The sequence below is a fragment of the Pagrus pagrus genome, assembly GCF_965226575.1.
Source record: "Pagrus pagrus genome assembly, chromosome: 17".
Classification (NCBI taxonomy): domain Eukaryota; kingdom Metazoa; phylum Chordata; class Actinopteri; order Spariformes; family Sparidae; genus Pagrus; species Pagrus pagrus.
This window is the reverse complement of record NC_140201.1, coordinates 252,737-271,676: the sequence shown is the minus strand read 5'-3', so window position 1 is coordinate 271,676 and position 18,940 is coordinate 252,737. Positions and strand designations below refer to the sequence as shown.

At 48.0% G+C, this 18,940-nt stretch overlaps 1 protein-coding gene across 2 annotated transcripts; it reads left to right on the top strand.

The window, feature by feature from the left end:
* Window positions 1–6,954: 6,954 nt before the first annotated feature.
* On the top strand, window positions 6,955–18,610 carry LOC311273081 (protein disulfide-isomerase A3-like). Of its 2 annotated transcripts, XM_084379958.1 has the most exons (14): window positions 6,955–7,220; window positions 7,672–7,755; window positions 9,842–9,920; window positions 10,029–10,146; window positions 10,247–10,354; window positions 14,089–14,218; window positions 14,403–14,516; window positions 14,608–14,733; window positions 14,817–14,999; window positions 15,179–15,287; window positions 16,840–16,968; window positions 17,243–17,322; window positions 17,396–17,453; window positions 17,571–18,610. In XM_084379958.1, the coding sequence occupies exons 2-14, from the start codon at window positions 7,730–7,732 to the stop codon at window positions 17,658–17,660; spliced, it is 1,350 nt and encodes a 449-aa protein (XP_084236084.1). In that variant the 5' UTR covers window positions 6,955–7,220; window positions 7,672–7,729; the 3' UTR covers window positions 17,661–18,610. The 2 variants fall into 2 exon arrangements, with proteins under 2 accessions (XP_084236084.1, XP_084236083.1); XM_084379957.1 differs by lacking the exon at window positions 6,955–7,220 and having other exon boundaries at window positions 7,442–7,755.
* The last annotated feature ends 330 nt before the right edge of the window (window positions 18,611–18,940 follow it).

Genomic DNA, 18,940 nt, shown 5'->3' with positions numbered 1-18,940 from the left:
TGTCAGAGGTAGTGTCAGAGGTAGAGTCAGAGGTAGTGTCAGAGGTAGTGTCAGAGGTAGAGTCAGAGTGTCAGAGGTAGAGTCAGAGGTAGTGTCAGAGGTAGTATCAGAGGTAGTGTCAGAGGTAGAGTCAGAGGTAGTGTCAGAGGTAGAGTCAGAGGTAGAGTCAGAGGTAGTGTCAGAGGTAGAGTCAGAGGTAGAGTCAGAGGTAGAGTCAGAGTGTCAGAGGTAGAGTCAGAGGTAGTGTCAGAGGTAGTGTCAGAGGTAGAGTCAGAGGTAGAGTCAGAGGTAGAGTCAGAGGTAGTGTCAGAGGTAGTGTCAGAGTGTCAGAGGTAGAGTCAGAGGTAGTGTCAGAGTGTCAGAGGTAGTGTCAGAGGTAGAGTCAGAGGTAGAGTCAGAGGTAGTGTCAGAGGTAGTATCAGAGGTAGAGTCAGAGGTAGAGTCAGAGGTAGTGTCAGAGTGTCAGAGGTAGAGTCAGAGGTAGAGTCAGAGGTAGAGTCAGAGGTAGTGTCAGAGGTAGTGTCAGAGTGTCAGAGGTAGAGTCAGAGGTAGTGTCAGAGTGTCAGAGGTAGTGTCAGAGGTAGAGTCAGAGGTAGAGTCAGAGGTAGTGTCAGAGGTAGTATCAGAGGTAGAGTCAGAGGTAGAGTCAGAGGTAGTGTCAGAGTGTCAGAGGTAGAGTCAGAGGTAGTATCAGAGGTAGAGTCAGAGGTACTGTCAGAGGTAGAGTCAGAGGTAGTGTCAGAGTGTCAGAGGTAGTGTCAGAGGTAGAGTCAGAGGTAGTGTCAGAGGTAGTATCAGAGGTAGAGTCAGAGGTAGTGTCAGAGTGTCAGAGGTAGTGTCAGAGGTAGAGTCAGAGGTAGTGTCAGAGGTAGAGTCAGAGGTAGTGTCAGAGTGTCAGAGGTAGTGTCAGAGGTAGAGTCAGAGGTAGTGTCAGAGGTAGTATCAGAGGTAGAGTCAGAGGTAGTGTCAGAGGTAGTGTCAGAGGTAGAGTCAGAGGTAGTATCAGAGGTAGTGTCAGAGGTAGAGTCAGAGGTAGAGTCAGAGGTAGTATCAGAGGTAGAGTCAGAGGTAGTGTCAGAGGTAGTATCAGAGGTAGTGTCAGAGGTAGAGTCAGTGTCAGAGGTAGAGTCAGTGTCAGAGGTAGTGTCAGAGGTAGAGTCAGTGTCAGAGTCAGTGTCAGAGGTAGAGTCAGAGGTAGAGTCAGAGGTAGAGTCAGTGTCAGAGTCAGAGGTAGTGTCAGAGGTAGAGTCATTGTCAGAGGTAGAGTCAGAGGTAGTGTCAGAGGTAGTATCAGAGGTAGTGTCAGAGGTAGAGTCAGTGTCAGAGGTAGAGTCAGAGGTAGTGTCAGAGGTAGTATCAGAGGTAGTGTCAGAGGTAGAGTCAGTGTCAGAGGTAGTGTCAGAGGTAGAGTCAGAGGTAGTGTCAGAGGTAGAGTCAGTGTCAGAGGTAGAGTCAGAGTGTCAGAGGTAGAGTCAGTGTCAGAGGTAGTGTCAGAGTGTCAGAGGTAGAGTCAGAGTGTCAGAGGTAGTATCAGAGGTAGAGTCAGAGGTAGAGTCAGAGGTAGAGTCAGAGGTAGTATCAGAGGTAGAGTCAGAGGTAGAGTCAGAGGTAGTATCAGAGGTAGTGTCAGAGTGTCAGAGGTAGTGTCAGAGGTAGTGTCAGAGGTAGAGTCAGAGTGTCAGAGGTAGTGTCAGAGGTAGAGTCAGAGGTAGTGTCAGAGGTAGTGTCAGAGGTAGTGTCAGAGTGTCAGAGGTAGAGTCAGAGGTAGAGTCAGAGGTAGAGTCAGAGTGTCAGAGGTAGTGTCAGAGGTAGAGTCAGAGGTAGTGTCAGAGGTAGAGTCAGAGTGTCAGAGGTAGTGTCAGAGGTAGAGTCAGAGGTAGTGTCAGAGGTAGTGTCAGAGGTAGAGTCAGAGGTAGTGTCAGAGGTAGTGTCAGAGGTAGTGTCAGAGGTAGAGTCAGAGTGTCAGAGGTAGTGTCAGAGGTAGAGTCAGAGGTAGTGTCAGAGGTAGTGTCAGAGGTAGTGTCAGAGTGTCAGAGGTAGAGTCAGAGGTAGTGTCAGAGGTAGAGTCAGAGTGTCAGAGGTAGTGTCAGAGGTAGAGTCAGAGGTAGTGTCAGAGGTAGAGTCAGAGTGTCAGAGGTAGTGTCAGAGGTAGTGTCAGAGGTAGTGTCAGAGGTAGAGTCAGAGTGTCAGAGGTAGTGTCAGAGGTAGAGTCAGAGGTAGTGTCAGAGGTAGTGTCAGAGGTAGAGTCAGAGTGTCAGAGGTAGTGTCAGAGGTAGAGTCAGAGGTAGTGTCAGAGGTAGTGTCAGAGGTAGTGTCAGAGGTAGTGTCAGAGGTAGAGTCAGAGTGTCAGAGGTAGTGTCAGAGGTAGAGTCAGAGGTAGTGTCAGAGGTAGTGTCAGAGGTAGTGTCAGAGGTAGAGTCAGAGTGTCAGAGGTAGTGTCAGAGGTAGAGTCAGAGGTAGTGTCAGAGGTAGAGTCAGAGTGTCAGAGGTAGTGTCAGAGGTAGAGTCAGAGTGTCAGAGGTAGTGTCAGAGGTAGAGTCAGAGGTAGTGTCAGAGGTAGAGTCAGAGTGTCAGAGGTAGTGTCAGAGGTAGTGTCAGAGGTAGAGTCAGAGGTAGAGTCAGAGTGTCAGAGGTAGAGTCAGAGGTAGAGTCAGAGGTAGAGTCAGACAGCTTCCTGTTTACTGATGGTGATTATGTAATTTAGGGTGAAAAACGTAACTTTGTCTCTTTCCAGAATGTTTGGTGGATCAGGATCTCATCACAACACATTTTAACAGCATCATATGATCATAAACAGTCAGCAGAAACACGTTGAAAAAACACACAAACGTCATCATGATTGTACCATCACGCCTCTTTTGGATCCGCAGCGCCGGCTTTCTGTGTGAATTACACACTGGTGCGTCTTTACGCTGGAGCTGCTTGGTTCTGTTTGAACAAACAACAGCGGAGAATTGGCGAACCGCTGCTGCGGCAATAATGCTGCATCTCTGTGTGAAAAGGGCAACAGACGGCATCTCTGAATACATTGGGTTCTGCATGGACAACTCCATCCCCACTAAAGAGGTCCACTGCTACCCCAACAACAAACCCTGGGTTACCAGCGACCTAAAGGCCCTACTCAATGAGAAGAAGAGGGCCTTTAGGTCAGAACTTAAACACAGCATCAGGGAGAGTAAAGACAACTACAGGAGAAAACTGGAACACAAACTGGAGAACAACAACACCAGGGACGTATGGAGTGGGATCAGAGAGATAACTGGCTTCCAGAGGAAAGGTGGAGGAGCAGCTGAGGGAAATGAACAACGAGCAAACGAGTTCAACCAGTTTTTTTTTAGTTTTTTTTATAACTCATTCTTTATTTAATTTTGAGGAGAAAAAAACAACAGTGTCAGAGGGATACATGACTTTTGCTGCGGTATTACAATGTTTTTAACTTCATTCAGAGTCTCCAGTGGCGCCTCTGCAGTGAGATTTATACGTTGTCCATTTGTCCCATTTAGTGTTGAATTCCGTTTGTTGGAGTCTCAGTATATATGTGAGTCTTTCCATATTGTATATCTCCTCGACTGTGTCCAACCAGTTCCTCAGAGTGGGAGAACCTTCACTACACCATTTCCTCGTGACTGCCTTCTTGGTCGCAGCCAGAAGTATCTTGACCGGATAGTTGTCCTCACACTGTACAATTTCCCTTGTCAGGTTACATAGATATAACACCTCAAATGACATTGGTAGTTTGTATCCCAGTATTTTCCCCAATTCAACCCATATATCATTACAGTATTTTTTTACCTTAGTACATTCCCAAAAAATATGAGTATGACCTGCTTTCTGCTCCCCACACTGTCTCCAGCATGCTTGTTGTGGGATAAGAATTTGTTTTTAGTTTCAGGAGTAATAAAGAATCTGACTATATTTTTCCAGCAGAATTCTTTCCACATCCTGGAGCTTGTGGTGGTTCGTTGTTTATCACATATGTTATACCAGTCCTCCTCTGTTAGCGGTGTCCTACTCTCTTTTACCCATCTGTCTTGAATATACAATGTGGAGGTTCCTCTGTTCTTTACTAGACCTTGATATAATAATGAAATCACTTTCTCAGTGTTATTTTTATATGCCTTACATAATGTCACAGTCACTTTATTCAGGTCTTGGGGAAGATCTGGTTTGATTTCTTTCTTAAAAAAATCTTTAACTTGGAGATACCTAAACTTGTTGAAATCCTCCAAGCCATGTTCCCTCTTGAGATTCTGAAAGTTTTTAATTTTGCCCTTGTCAATCATTGTACACAGTGCTGTTATACCAGTATTTGTCCACCTTTCAAAACTACTGTCAATTGTCCCTGGTTTAAATGTAGGATCATGGGCCACCCAAGTCAAGATTTTGATTTCCCTCTCCAAATTGTCAACCAGTTTTTTAACAGGTTTGACTCCTCTCATCATGAAAGTCATGGAGAGGCTGGTTCTAGCACACCTCAGACCCCTAGTGTGCCCATCACAAGACCCCCTATAGTTCACATATCAGACCCATGTTGGGGTCGACAATGCGACCATCTACCTGCTGCAGGAAGCCTACTCCTCCCTGGATAGACCCAACGCCACTGTCCAGGTCATGTTCTTCGACTTCTCCAACGAACGCCTTCAACACCATCTAGCCCAGGCTGCTGAAGGCCAAACTGGAGAACATGCGGGTGGATTATCCGCTCATCACATGGGTCGATGACTATCTGACGGTTTGTGAGATTACAGAACCGTGTGTCTGACTGTCTGATCGGCAACATCAGCGCCCCCCAGGCAACTGTGCTGTCTCCCTTCCTCTTCACCAGCTACACTGCAGACTTTAAAGCTATAGCTGGTAATCCTGTTCAGAAACACTTCTTGTTATACTGGGTCAAATGGTCTTTCCACCCTGAGAGTAGTCCAAACATAATGTGTTCAGAAAAAGGAAGGAAAAAAATCAGACCTCTGTGGCAGCTGCAGGCCTGTAAAGACTGACCAATCCCTGCCTCTCGGTCCGAGTGGAAAGAACCAATCAGATGCCTTCATGTCTCGTCCTGCCCACGCCCCCCTCTGTCCCCCCTCCTCCCTGCGTGCACTCATCACGTGTCACCGTTGCCGGAGATATTCAGCACGCTGCATATGGAGTTAGCAGGAGAGAACAATGGCAGAGAAAATGCAGCCAACAGTAGCACTGCCAGCGCTACTTGTAACGGCTCGCCCGCTAAACGGGCTAAGAAAAGAAAGCCGGAGGCAGAAAAGGCTGCAACGAAGAAGGCTTTGGATAAAGCCAGAGGTAAAACCAGGGTCAACATCGGATCAGCTTTTGAACTGAGGGTGCTGAAGGCCCAAGAAGTGATGCAGAGGCTGCTGTCTTTCTGTTGGACAGGTAATTATTTGTTTTGCTTTGGGGGGATTTGTTATTTTCATGAAATATGTAACGTTAGCCAACTTAGCTACTTGTGTAGCTCGTATTAGCCCAATGCTAACATTAGCTTCTCTGTCGGTGTAAGCCAGTAACTTTACAGGTCGTCGGTACATATCTAACTTATAGGATCTGTGCTTCCTGCAAGGAGCATTGAGCGTTTGTACTCGACGCATCTGATGGTACACGAGGTAGTTTGTGATGTCCAAAATGTGCTGAAATACTCGGCTCTCCTCTGCCCTGCTGACGACTGTCAGATGCACGTTCAAGTTTGTGGGGGCGGGGCTTTGGACGGAGCACTGACGGGGGGAGGAGGGGGTGGGGCTTAGAGGAGGTGCCACTTTCAAATCTTGCTAGCTCTCCAACATTACCAACTATAGCTTTAAGTACCGCACTGAGTCTGTCATCTGATGAATTCTCTGATGACACGGCCATTGTGGGGCGTGTAGAGGGCGGGAGGGACGGTGAGTTCAGGGACCTGGTCGACAGTTTCTGTTAAGTGGTGTGGGGAGAACCACCTGCAGCTGAACGTGGTGAAGACGAAAGAGATGGTGGTGGACTTCAGGAGGAACCAGCCCCGCCCTCTCCAGTCTGCATTGGTGTGAAAGATGTTGACATTGTGGACTCGTACAAAGACCTGGGTGTGGTGCTGGACAATAAACTGGAGTGGTCTACAAACACAGAGGCAGTTTACAAGAAGGGCCTGAGCCGGCTTTACTTCCTGAGGAGGCTCAGGTCCTTAATGTCTGCAACCAGATGCTCCAGATGTTCTATCAGTCTGTTGTTGTGAGCACCATCTTCTTGGCTGTGGTGTCCCGGGGTGCGGGCATCAAAGTGAAGGACGCCAACAGACTGAACAAACTCATCAAGAAGACAGAGTCTGTTGTTAGCTCTGAGCTCGTCTCCCTGGAGGAGGTGGTGGAGGACAGGATACTGGCAGAACTGCAGGCTATCATAGACAATGTCTCTCAGCCCTCCACAAAACTCTGGACAAGCAACAGACTCATTCAACCTGCTGCTCGCGATAGATACACAACAGCATTTACTTCCTGCTGTGTGTGTCAAAGCTTCAAATCACTAGTGCAGCAGATCCCTCATGTGTCTGTGTGTCGCTTGGTCGCTCACAGCAGGAAGTAAATACCGGTGTGTATCTATCGCGAGTCTCGTTCATCTTGTCCGGTGCAGCTTCCGTAGTGCAAACGCTGTGAGGGAGACTCGCGTGAACGTGGAGCGTGCCTCCGTGTAAACAGCATAGCGACTGTTTAGGCTGTAAAAATGTACTAAATGACGTCGTCTGGAGTAAACTCTGGATGTCGCCACTTCAGGACACTTGGATTGCAGCGGACGAGCAGTATGGAGGAATATTACAAATTACAAGTTTTTGTGTAGTTTTATGGACCTTTTCTTCTCGGACACCATTTATGCTCGTTATATGGATTATCGTTGCCGGAGGGAACCCTGCGGGTCTCCAGCTGCACTTTGAGGAATAAGAAACTACACCGGACTTCTCATCAGCAGGAGGGGGAGTCGATAATGACTGAATTTTGTTTTAGAGTGAACTATTCCTTTAATAAAGTTAAATTGATTTAATAAGTTTAATCAGATATCACATGCAGAATATTTCTGTTAATCTTTGGTCTCTTAACTGACTTTAAACTTCATGTTCAATAAGTGGAACAATGTTTATATGAGCATCATACAGGGGACGGAACTGGAGTGATTGACAGGTTATTGGACCAATGAGACGGCTACACACGTCAGCTCTAGCCGCTGAGGACCAATCAGAGAGCAGCTTTCCGGTATTTTCTCTTGACGCCCCGCCTTTCGTCTGATAGCTGGAGAGAGAAGAGGTCAAGTTAGACAGTGGCAGTAATCCTGCCTTCACAATAAAAGCAGAATCATAATATATGAATTATATAAGGTCATTTAGTGTCTCAGTTGTGTGAGTGAGAGCGAAATGTTGAAAAGATTAGATTTTATTTTAAAGATTTATGATCTCTGCATTGCGACACCTTGAAATACTCATCCTCTGTCACAGATAAGCATTTTATTTTGTAATCTATGACCGGAAACAGTAGTATTTCTTCCGGTCCGGACGGTCCGCTCGCTCTCACGGTCTGCTTCATATTTCTCCCTCTCCATCTAAAATCATTCATCGTTTCTCTCCATCATGGCGGCCGCTGTCCGCCTCCTTCCCGCCCTCACCTTCACGCTGCTGTCTTGTTTTCCCGCCGTGGTGTTCGCGCGCAGAGACGTGCTCGAGCTCGGGGACGCAGACTTCGACTACCTGGCAACAGAGCACGAGACCATGCTGGTGAAATTCTACGCTCCATGGTAACCGAGTGGGACGTTAGCTTAGCATAGCTAACTCAGGAAATAATGTGTGTTAACATGTCTGTCTTCATCCCCCTGTGTCTCCGGTCCTCTCCTCCTCTCTGTCCTCTCTGTGCCTCCTGTCCTCTCCTCCTCTCTGTGTCTCCGGTCCTCTCCTCCTCTCCTCCTCTCTGTGTCTCCGGTCCTCTCCTCCTCTCTGTCCTCTCTGTGTCTCCGGTCCTCTCCTCCTCTCTGTGTCTCCTGACGTCTCTGTGTCTCCGGTCCTCTCTGTGTCTCCGGTCCTCTCCTCCTCTCTGTCCTCTCTGTGCCTCCTGTCCTCTCCTCCTCTCTGTGTCTCCGGTCCTCTCCTCCTCTCTGTCCTCTCTGTGTCTCCGGTCCTCGCCTCCTCTCCTCCTCTCTGTGTCTCCGGTCCTCTCCTCCTCTCTGTCCTCTCTGTGTCTCCGGTCCTCTCCTCCTCTCTGTGTCTCCTGACGTCTCTGTGTCTCCGGTCCTCTCTGTGTCTCCGGTCCTCTCCTCCTCTCTGTGCCTCCTGTCCTCGCCTCCTCTCTGTGTCTCCTGTCCTCTCTGTGTCTCCGGTCCTCTCCTCCTCTCCTCCTCTCTGTGTCTCCGGTCCTCTCTGTGTCTCCGGTCCTCTCCTCCTCTCTGTGCCTCCTGTCCTCGCCTCCTCTCTGTGTCTCCTGTCCTCTCTGTGTCTCCGGTCCTCTCCTCCTCTCCTCCTCTCTGTGTCTCCGGTCCTCTCTGTGTCTCCGGTCCTCTCCTCCTCTCTGTGCCTCCTGTCCTCGCCTCCTCTCTGTGTCTCCTGACGTCTCTGTGTCTCCGGTCCTCTCCTCCTCTCTGTGCCTCCTGTCCTCGCCTCCTCTCTGTGTCTCCTGTCCTCTCCTCCTCTCCTCCTCTCTGTGTCTCCGGTCCTCTCCTCCTCTCTGTGTCTCCTGACGTCTCTGTGTCTCCGGTCCTCTCTGTGTCTCCGGTCCTCTCCTCCTCTCTGTGCCTCCTGTCCTCGCCTCCTCTCTGTGTCTCCTGTCCTCTCTGTGTCTCCGGTCCTCTCCTCCTCTCTGTGCCTCCTGTCCTCGCCTCCTCTCTGTGTCTCCTGTCCTCTCTGTGTCTCCGGTCCTCTCCTCCTCTCCTCCTCTCTGTGTCTCCGGTCCTCTCTGTGTCTCCGGTCCTCTCCTCCTCTCTGTGCCTCCTGTCCTCGCCTCCTCTCTGTGTCTCCTGTCCTCTCTGTGTCTCCGGTCCTCTCCTCCTCTCCTCCTCTCTGTGTCTCCGGTCCTCTCTGTGTCTCCGGTCCTCTCCTCCTCTCTGTGCCTCCTGTCCTCGCCTCCTCTCTGTGTCTCCTGTCCTCTCTGTGTCTCCGGTCCTCTCCTCCTCTCCTCCTCTCTGTGTCTCCGGTCCTCTCTGTGTCTCCGGTCCTCTCCTCCTCTCTGTGCCTCCTGTCCTCGCCTCCTCTCTGTGTCTCCTGACGTCTCTGTGTCTCCGGTCCTCTCCTCCTCTCTGTCCTCTCTGTGTCTCCGGTCCTCGCCTCCTCTCCTCCTCTCTGTGTCTCCGGTCCTCTCCTCCTCTCTGTCCTCTCTGTGTCTCCGGTCCTCTCCTCCTCTCTGTGTCTCCTGACGTCTCTGTGTCTCCGGTCCTCTCTGTGTCTCCGGTCCTCTCCTCCTCTCTGTGCCTCCTGTCCTCGCCTCCTCTCTGTGTCTCCTGTCCTCTCTGTGTCTCCGGTCCTCTCCTCCTCTCCTCCTCTCTGTGTCTCCGGTCCTCTCTGTGTCTCCGGTCCTCTCCTCCTCTCTGTGCCTCCTGTCCTCGCCTCCTCTCTGTGTCTCCTGTCCTCTCTGTGTCTCCGGTCCTCTCCTCCTCTCCTCCTCTCTGTGTCTCCGGTCCTCTCTGTGTCTCCGGTCCTCTCCTCCTCTCTGTGCCTCCTGTCCTCGCCTCCTCTCTGTGTCTCCTGACGTCTCTGTGTCTCCGGTCCTCTCCTCCTCTCTGTCCTCTCTGTGCCTCCTGTCCTCGCCTCCTCTCTGTGTCTCCTGACGTCTCTGTGTCTCCGGTCCTCGCCTCCTCTCTGTCCTCTCTGTGTCTCCTGTCCTCTCTGTCCTTTCAGGTGTGGTCACTGTAAGAAGTTAGCTCCAGAGTTTGAAAAGGCAGCAACCAGACTGAAGGGAACCGTCCAGCTGGCAAAGGTGACAAACAATGTTGTTGTTGTTGATGATGATGATGAGATGATGTTGTTGTTGTTGTCGTTGTCTAACCTGTGTGTCTCACCTGTGTGTCTCACCTGTGTGTCTCAGGTGGACTGTACGGCTCACTCAGAGACCTGTAGTCGTTTCGGGGTCTCAGGTTATCCGACTCTAAAGATCTTCAGGAATGGCAGAGACTCCGCCCCCTACGACGGACCTCGCAGCGCAGGTAAACAAACAAAACCACAAACAAACAAACAAACAAGCAAGTGTGTGAGTGTTGACCCCTGTGTGTGTGTGTGTGTGTGTGTGTGTGTGTGTGTGTGTAGATGGGATCTATCAGTACATGAAGAAGCAGACGGGTCCAGACTCGGTCCACCTGAAGAACGATGAAGACCTGCACACCTTCATCAACCACTATGATGCCAGTATCATCGGTACTGTACTCTGATTACTTTAGTTACATCCCCTGTTATCTTACGTCACGTGACACTAAACAACATCACCGTAATACTTCATGTGACATTACTTTAAGTTACATTACTTTAAAGGGGACATATTATGTAAAACTCACGTTTTCCTTGCTTTAGTACGTATATTTGCGTATCCGGAGTGCCCCCCCCCCTTAAGCTTGAGTTTCGACCACTCAGTCAATGTTTTGTAGCTGCCGGAGTCAGGAATGAGTCTCTAAAGGAGCCATTTGGATTTCACCCGGACTGTTACGTAACAGTCCGGGTGATTTGAATACCCCCGCGCTGGGTATCTCCTCCCACACTACGCCAGCTACCTGAACGAGGATCCGCCATTTTCTCGTTCTCGCTTCGCTTGTACGCGACAGCCTGACCGCTACCATGTACGACCCGAAAGCCGAGCACTGCTGCTCTGTCGTCGGATGCACGGATCCTCATGTTTCGCTACATCGCCTCCCTACCAAAGAGGATATCAGAGCGAAGAGGCTACTTTTTATTTATCAGGGTCCCAGCTTCAGTGAGCAGAACGCCGGACTGTTTCAGCAGCCAGGGTCAGTACAACGCTGGACTGGCAACGAGATTGTCCCTAAAACATGGATCCATACCCGCTGTCGATGATGAACTGTAAGTATTTAAAAAACAGTGTAGTTTGTGTTACTTTGGCCATTTAGCACAAGAACTAACGTTACATGTGAAGTTATCAACGTTGGGCTTACTGGCCGTAGGATTCACGATAATGTTAACGTGTCATATCAGCGCTCTTTTAAAACATGACAGTGAATTGAGAAAATGAATTAGGATATTGAGATTTTATCGCTTCTAACCGGCCGGTGAACCACTGCTCGGCCGTGAACACGCAGAGGAGACGGTATGAAATGGTCTCAGTTGTTCGCGGATGGTGAGCTACGTTAATTAGCATGTTGTGCTAAAGGACAGTGTGTTAGACGCCCAGGAGTAACTTGGCAGTCGAACAACTTCCTGTGTGTTGGTATAGATGTAACTACGTGTGTAGCGTTGGCTGCTGGCATGAGAGACCAAACCTGAGAGCACCAAAACGTTGCCTGCAGTGAAGCCGTCACTACTTTGTTTTGGAGCTGGAGACAGGAGCTACCTGCTGCATGTCTGCTGTGCTACTATCAGTTATGGAGGAATGGACACAGAGAAGTTGCTTCGCGTTGTCTACTGGTCACTGGTTTTAACAGACGACATCACCCCAGTCTTAGCTTCGCTTCACTGGCTCCCTGTTCGTTTTAGAATTGATTTTAAGATTTTACTGATCACTTTTAAAGCTCGCCTTGGTCTGGCTCCAACCTACATATCTGAAATGTTGATCCCATATGAGCCAATTCGCAGCCTTAGATCCCCAGGTGGGGCCTCCTGGCGGTTCCAAAGTCGAGGCTTAAATCTAAAGGTGACCGAGCTTTTTCTGTGGCAGCCCCCCGACTTTGGAACGACCTGCCTGAGGAGATGAGGCTTGCAGAATCAGTAACTTCTTTTAAATCACTCCTTAAAACCCACTTTTATAGACTCGCCTTTTTGTGATGTCGTCTCCTTTTTACTTTTAAATTTTTAAAGTTTTATTTTATCATTTCTTCATTTCTTCATTTCTTTTTATCTTCCCAGTCGTTTTTTCCCCTGTATTTTACTCTATGCAATTACTTACTGATGTAACATTCCTTTATGTTTCCATTGTTCTTTATTGCTCTGTTTCTGTCTCAACTGTTCCTGAGTATCCTGCTTCTGCTTTGTTTGTCAAAGCACTTTGTAAACCCTGTTTTTAAAGGTGCTATATAAATAAAGTTATCATTATTATTATTATTATTGCTCGTTGCCATGGTCACACGATGCCGTCCTCACGTCTTCTGCCTGGCAGGAAGAGGTGGGCGGCGCACGCAGTAGCTCATTAGCATTTAAAGGGGAAGGCACTCAAACCAGCCGCTTAGAGCAGGGCTGTGAAACTGGTGAACCCTGCTGTGCTCAATCCTTCGGGTTTTTTTGACCAAAGCATGTTACTAACATTCCATTTAGACACCAAGGACCCATGTCAACAAGCAGAACGGAGCATAATATGTCACCTTTAAGTTGCATTACCTTGTGTGATTAACGACACACCATGTGAACTTAGTGCTGGGCGGTATGACCAAAATTGTATATCACAGTATTTTTCTAAATTCTAACGGTTTCACGGTATATGACGGTATTTTTTTTTTCATGTATAATCAGGTGTTCACAGCATTATCTACTGGTTGAGAGAGGAATTACTGCAGTAGACTGACTTAGGATGGTCTATTTTACTGTCATGATGAGTGAATATTGTAGAATAATTCCACACTAGTAGTAATACAGGTTTGCATGGTCCCAGAAAATGATGCTGTTTACAAAGAAGAGCCACTCATGATTCTAATGAAGTGAGGAATCAGAATGCAAAGACGACTGCAGTCAAAATACAGAACGTTTACTGTGCAAACATCTTTTATAAAACCAATACAAAAAGTAGTGCAACTTGCAATAATTATACTTTTGCTTCAAGTTCAAGCCCAGGTACACTACACAGTATTCAAGTAAATCTAAAAAGGAAATCTAAAACAAGTGTGACTTAGTGAAGAGGCCGCGGCTCCAAAGGAGGCGTGACGGTACACGTCATGATGATGACGTATGTGTTTCCCCGGTGTCCTCCTGTTAATCTAAACATGTACCTGCTGACTGTTTATAATCATATGGATGCTGTTATAATGTGCTGTGATTGGGATCCTGACCCACCAAACACCCTGGAAAATGACAAAGTTACGTTTTTCTCTTAATTACATAATTAGCCTACATAATCGCCATCAGTAAACGGGACACTGTCTGACTCTTTCACTCGCGGGGAGGGAGGCTGTTTATGGGGTAAAGATAACTGAAGCCTCGGTCGGGAGAGCTGGCCATTGTGGTGATTTTTTTTTACCGCGACAAACAGTTGGTGAGTTAAAGTTTTTGCCGGGGACAGACACTGTTTTTCGGGCAGAAATAGTCGGTCGGACAGACACTTCTCCACGAATATCTGCGGTATTTTTTTCCTCATATAAGTTGCCAAAGACAGGACCAGTTTCTACGTTACTGTTGTTTGGTCATGTAACGTTGCTTTGTGGGACATTTATCTATATTTTGTTGAGTGAAGGACCTGTTTAGTTATCAGACAGTGAACACTCGTTCGGTTCGCCAATACTGCGCCTCTGATACTACCTCCGGAGGCGAATCAGAGGCGCAGAGAAATTTCACCCCTCGCCGCATCTGAGACTTTCACACAAAGGAGGATGCGGAGAATTGGCGCAGGATCCCCGCATACAAACGGCAGTGTGAATGGGGCTAATGTCTATCCTATCCATCTTCACCGTAAGGTAGCGCCAGAGCACTACTGTTCACCCTCACCACGCAGTCGCACCATGCGTGTTTACAAGCGCAACATTGAAAAGGGTCCGCTCTGAAACAGTGTCGCGCGGCGCAGCGTAGCGTTCCGGACGTTGTGTAATCAAATACACCGGTATGGGGGTACATTAAAAATTCATATCATAACGAAAATATACACCGGTATTCGGTGTGAACCGGTATACCGCCCAGCACTATGTGACCTGACTATTCTGTGTTCTGATGGCATGTTTCATGTCATGTATCAGGTCAGGCTACATGCAGCATCATGTGACCTGTCTCTGTGTGTGTGTCAGGTATGTTCTCAGGTGCAGACAGCTCTCACCTGTCAGAGTTTGTGAGAGCTGCAGCTCTGCTCAGAGAACAGTTCAGATTCGCTCACAGTACTGATGTGAAGCTGGGGGAGAAGTACAGAGCCAAGTCAGAGTGAGTTCAGTCATTACACCAGACTCCATTAAGAAAAATGCTGATTTTAGCTTACAGACATCGGAGTGCCTGGTGACTCTGGTGTCTGTCTCAAATCACTTTTATGGCATAAAAACATACAGTATTAACCTGTGTGTGTGTGTGTGTGTGTGTGTGTGTGTGTGTGTGTGTGTGTGTGCGTCAGGTGTGTGTTGCTGTTCAGACCTCCCAGACTGAACAACAAGTTTGAGGACAGCGTTGTCGTCTTCACTGAATATCTGACCATCGGCTCCCTGAGACGCTTCATCAGAGATCACCTGTAGGTTTTCACCGTCACTACAGCACAGTGTGATCACAACAGCACCTGGTGGACGTCAGAGGAACTACCTGTCTGTCTCACCTTTCTACAGGTACGGCCTGTGTCCTCACATGACCGTGGAGAACAGAGACCGCATGAGAGTCCGAGACCTGCTGACGGCGTACTACGACCTGGACTACCACCACAACCCCCAGGGTTCCAACTACTGGAGGAACAGGTAAACACACACAGGTGAACACACACTCGACCACCCTGTTACTTACTTTTTAGTTAAGCCCCGCCCCCGTGTCTTGTTGTCAGGGTGATGAAGGTGGCGTCCAAGTATGCTGGGCGTGGCCTGACATTTTCAGTGGCCAATAAGAAGGACTTCCTGTCTGAGCTGGAGGACGACTTCGGTCTGGGAACATCAGACGGAGGAGAACTGCCGTTCATCACCATCCGGACCAAACTGGGCCACAAGTACACCATGAGAGAGGAGTTCACGTACGTACCTGAGCTAAACCAGGCCCAACACCTGGTATAATAATAAAACACCATGAGAGAGGAGTTCACGTACGTACCTGAGCTAAACCAGGCCCAACCAGTCTAAAATAAGGTGTGTGTGTGTGTGTGTGTGTGTGTGTGTGTGTGTGTGTGTGTGTGTGTGTGTGTGTGTGTTTCAGGAGGGACGGTCAGTCGTTGGAGAGGTTTTTAGACGATTACTTTGCAGGTCTTCTGAAACGTTACGTGAAGTCTGAACCTTTACCTGAGAGGAACGCTGCTACTGTCAAGGTGAGCAGGTGACAGAGATGATGAGGGTGTGTTACCTGATCAGTAGGGATGGACCAGTATTGAACTGGTACTGGTTCCGGATTGGTCCGTACTGAAGCTGTCAGTATTTCTGTAACATTAATTCATTCTAACATCACGTAGTTATTATTTTTACCTTCCTCACAGATGCTAATGTAGCTAATGCAGACTGAAGATACCGTTCTGACCGCTGACCCTCTGTCCTCAGACCTTCTAACCTCTGACCCTCTGTCCTCAGACCTTCTGACCTCTGACCCTCTGTCCTCTGTCCTCTGAACCTCTGTCCTCAGACCTTCTAACCTCTGACCCTCTGTCCTCAGACCTTCTGACCTCTGACCCTCTGTCCTCTGTCCTCTGACCCTCTGTCCTCAGACCTTCTAACCTCTGACCCTCTGTCCTCAGACCTTCTAACCTCTGACCCTCTGTCCTCAGACCTTCTGACCTCTGACCCTCTGTCCTCTGTCCTCTGACCCTCTGTCCTCAGACCTTCTAACCTCTGACCCTCTGTCCTCAGACCTTCTAACCTCTGACCCTCTGTCCTCAGACCTTCTGACCTCTGACCCTCTGTCCTCTGTCCTCTGAACCTCTGTCCTCAGACCTTCTAACCTCTGACCCTCTGTCCTCAGACCTTCTGACCTCTGACCCTCTGTCCTCAGACCTTCTGACCTCTGACCCTCTGTCCTCTGTCCTCTGAACCTCTGTCCTCAGACCTTCTAACCTCTGACCCTCTGTCCTCAGACCTTCTAACCTCTGACCCTCTGTCCTCAGACCTTCTGACCTCTGACCCTCTGACCTCTGAACCTCTGTCCTCAGACCTTCTAACCTCTGACCCTCTGTCCTCAGACCTTCTAACCTCTGACCCTCTGTCCTCAGACCCTCTGACCTCTGAACCTCTGTCCTCAGACCTTCTAACCTCTGACCCTCTGTCCTCAGACCTTCTAACCTCTGACCCTCTGTCCTCAGACCTTCTGACCTCTGACCCTCTGACCTCTGAACCTCTGTCCTCAGACCTTCTAACCTCTGACCCTCTGTCCTCTGAACCTCTGTCCTCAGACCTTCTGACCTCTGACCCTCTGACCTCTGAACCTCTGTCCTCAGACCTTCTAACCTCTGACCCTCTGTCCTCAGACCTTCTAACCTCTGACCCTCTGTCCTCAGACCTTCTAATCTCTGACCCTCTGACCTCTGACCCTCTAACCTCTGACCCTCTGTCCTCTGACCCTCTGACTTCTAACCTCTGACCCACTAACCTCTGACCCTCTAACCTTTGACCCTCTGTCCTCTGACCCTCTGACCCTCTGACCTCTGACCCTCTGTCCTCTGACCTCTGACCCACTAACCTCTGTCCTCTGACCCTCTGTCCTCTGACCCTCTGACCTCTGACCCACTAACCTCTGACCTCTGACCCTCTAACCTCTGACCCTCTGTCCTCTGACCCTCTGACCTCTGACCCTCTAACCTCTGACCCTCTGACCCTCTGTCCTCTGACCCTCTGACCTCTGACCCTCTGTCCTCTGACCCTGCTGTGCTGCAGGTGGTTGTTGCAGAGTCCTTTGACGACGTCGTCAATGATCCAGGTAAAGACGTCCTGATCCAGTTCTACTCTCCGTCCTGTCCACACTGTAAGAAACTGGAGCCGGTCTACAGAGAGCTGGCTGACAAGGTAGGAACACGACTCTACTCTGCAGTCCACATGCTCCGCCTGTTTTTACCCAGCATGCTTCAGGAGCTGATTTCTAATATCCCAGCATGCAAGAGATTTTATTGGCTGCTGGAGGAAACTGTTGGACCAATCGGGAGTTTCAGTGATTCTGCAGCTCGTTCAGTCAGATTGAATTTCACATCATCAGTAAAACAAATCAAATGTTTGGTGTTTGAGTCGTAACTGTTTTAGTTTTAGTCTCATTTTAATATGTCGTATTTCTCTTCTCTGTCAGATGCACTCTGATCCCAACATCGTCATCGCCAAGATGAACGCTGCTGATAACGACGTCCCGCTGGGTTACGACGTCCACGGGTGAGGACAGTCTTCATGTGCAGGTGTCATGTTAACAAGGGACCAGGTGTTCACTTCCTGTCTCTGTCTGCAGGTATCCCACCATTTACTTTGCTCCAGTGGGGAGAAAAGACGAGCCCATACGATACGAGGTAACACACAGCGTCATCAATAATGATAACCAATAATAACTCTGAACTAAACAAGGTCATACACCGTGACATCACATGGTGCCCGTTGGTCACATGACGTCTGCTCTGTGTTCTCAGGGCGGTCGCGAGCTCAAAGACTTCCTGAAGTTCCTGAAGCGCGAGGCGAGTCACAACCTGCCGCTCGGCGGGTCGAAGGACGAACTCTGACACACTTTTATCCACCAATCGGGACGGACCAGCTGGTCTCCATGACAACAGACATGTAGAGAGAGGAGTGGACAGACCTGGACCTGCACCTGGACCAGAGGTGGTCAAAGAGTCCAATCAGATTCCCCCATACATGACATCATCTATGACATCACCAGGCTGCCTGCTGATTAGAAAATGGTTTATTTTTTATTATTTATTTGTTCTTGGAGATGTGTTGGGACGAGGAGGCGTGGTCACTGTTCACCAGGATGTGGAAATGCATTCTGGGAAATGAAGTGAGTAAGTAACAGCTGATACCAACAATAATGCTGTTGTCAGCCAAAATTCATTTTTTAACAAACACATAAACATTTTCTTTAAAAATCCTTTAAATGAAGTTTGTTTACATTTGTTCTCATTAATGAGACGTTTGTTTGTCAGCTGATCTGAAACACAACAGACACAACGTGTTTATATTGTCTCTATTTGTTATTTAGTCTTTAAAACAGATTCAGTTTCAGAAGGAAGTGACAAAGTGATGTTTCACTGAAACACTTCAATATTTGTTTTCTGTCAATCAAATCAGTAAAATCAATTCATTGACAAGTTTTCAGCAAAAGATCAAACCTCAGTCTGCTGTTGAAGAAAACATCCACATCTTCAGTGCATCACACTTCACTTCCTGTTACAATTTAAAAGTTCAGTTGTTTTACTTTGATGTCTTTTTTTTCAAAATAAAAGCAGTTGTTTGTCTCACATGATTCACTGCTGCTGTGAATCTTCTGAACTGATTTTATTCAGATTTATTTATGACAGAAATGATGCAACGTATTTATTGATCATCTGTGGATACATGTTATCTAATTTATTTATTTATAATTTATGACATTATTCGAGCCTTTTTGTACATGTGGTGACAAACTGATGCAGAAATCTGTTCTGCTGTTTAATAAACTGACTGTTGATCACAGCGTCTGCTTGTTTAAATACACAACTTGTCATGTGACTGATGACAACATTAATAACAACATCCATGTAAATGTAAAGTTTACCCATCTGATAATGAATACAGCCGTAATACAATAATAACTTTAGTCAACAAAGAAAATTCAAATAATAGTTTCAAGCTTTTCATTTGAAGATGTGAGCTGATGACCTTATAATTTCATCAGACATTTGTGTTTGTGTTTGGTCATTAATCCGATTCAATATATTCATTATTATAATCTGTTCTCATTATTTTGTGTGTAAATAATTCCATATTTGATAATGATGCGGCTATTTTTAACTTCAGCCCC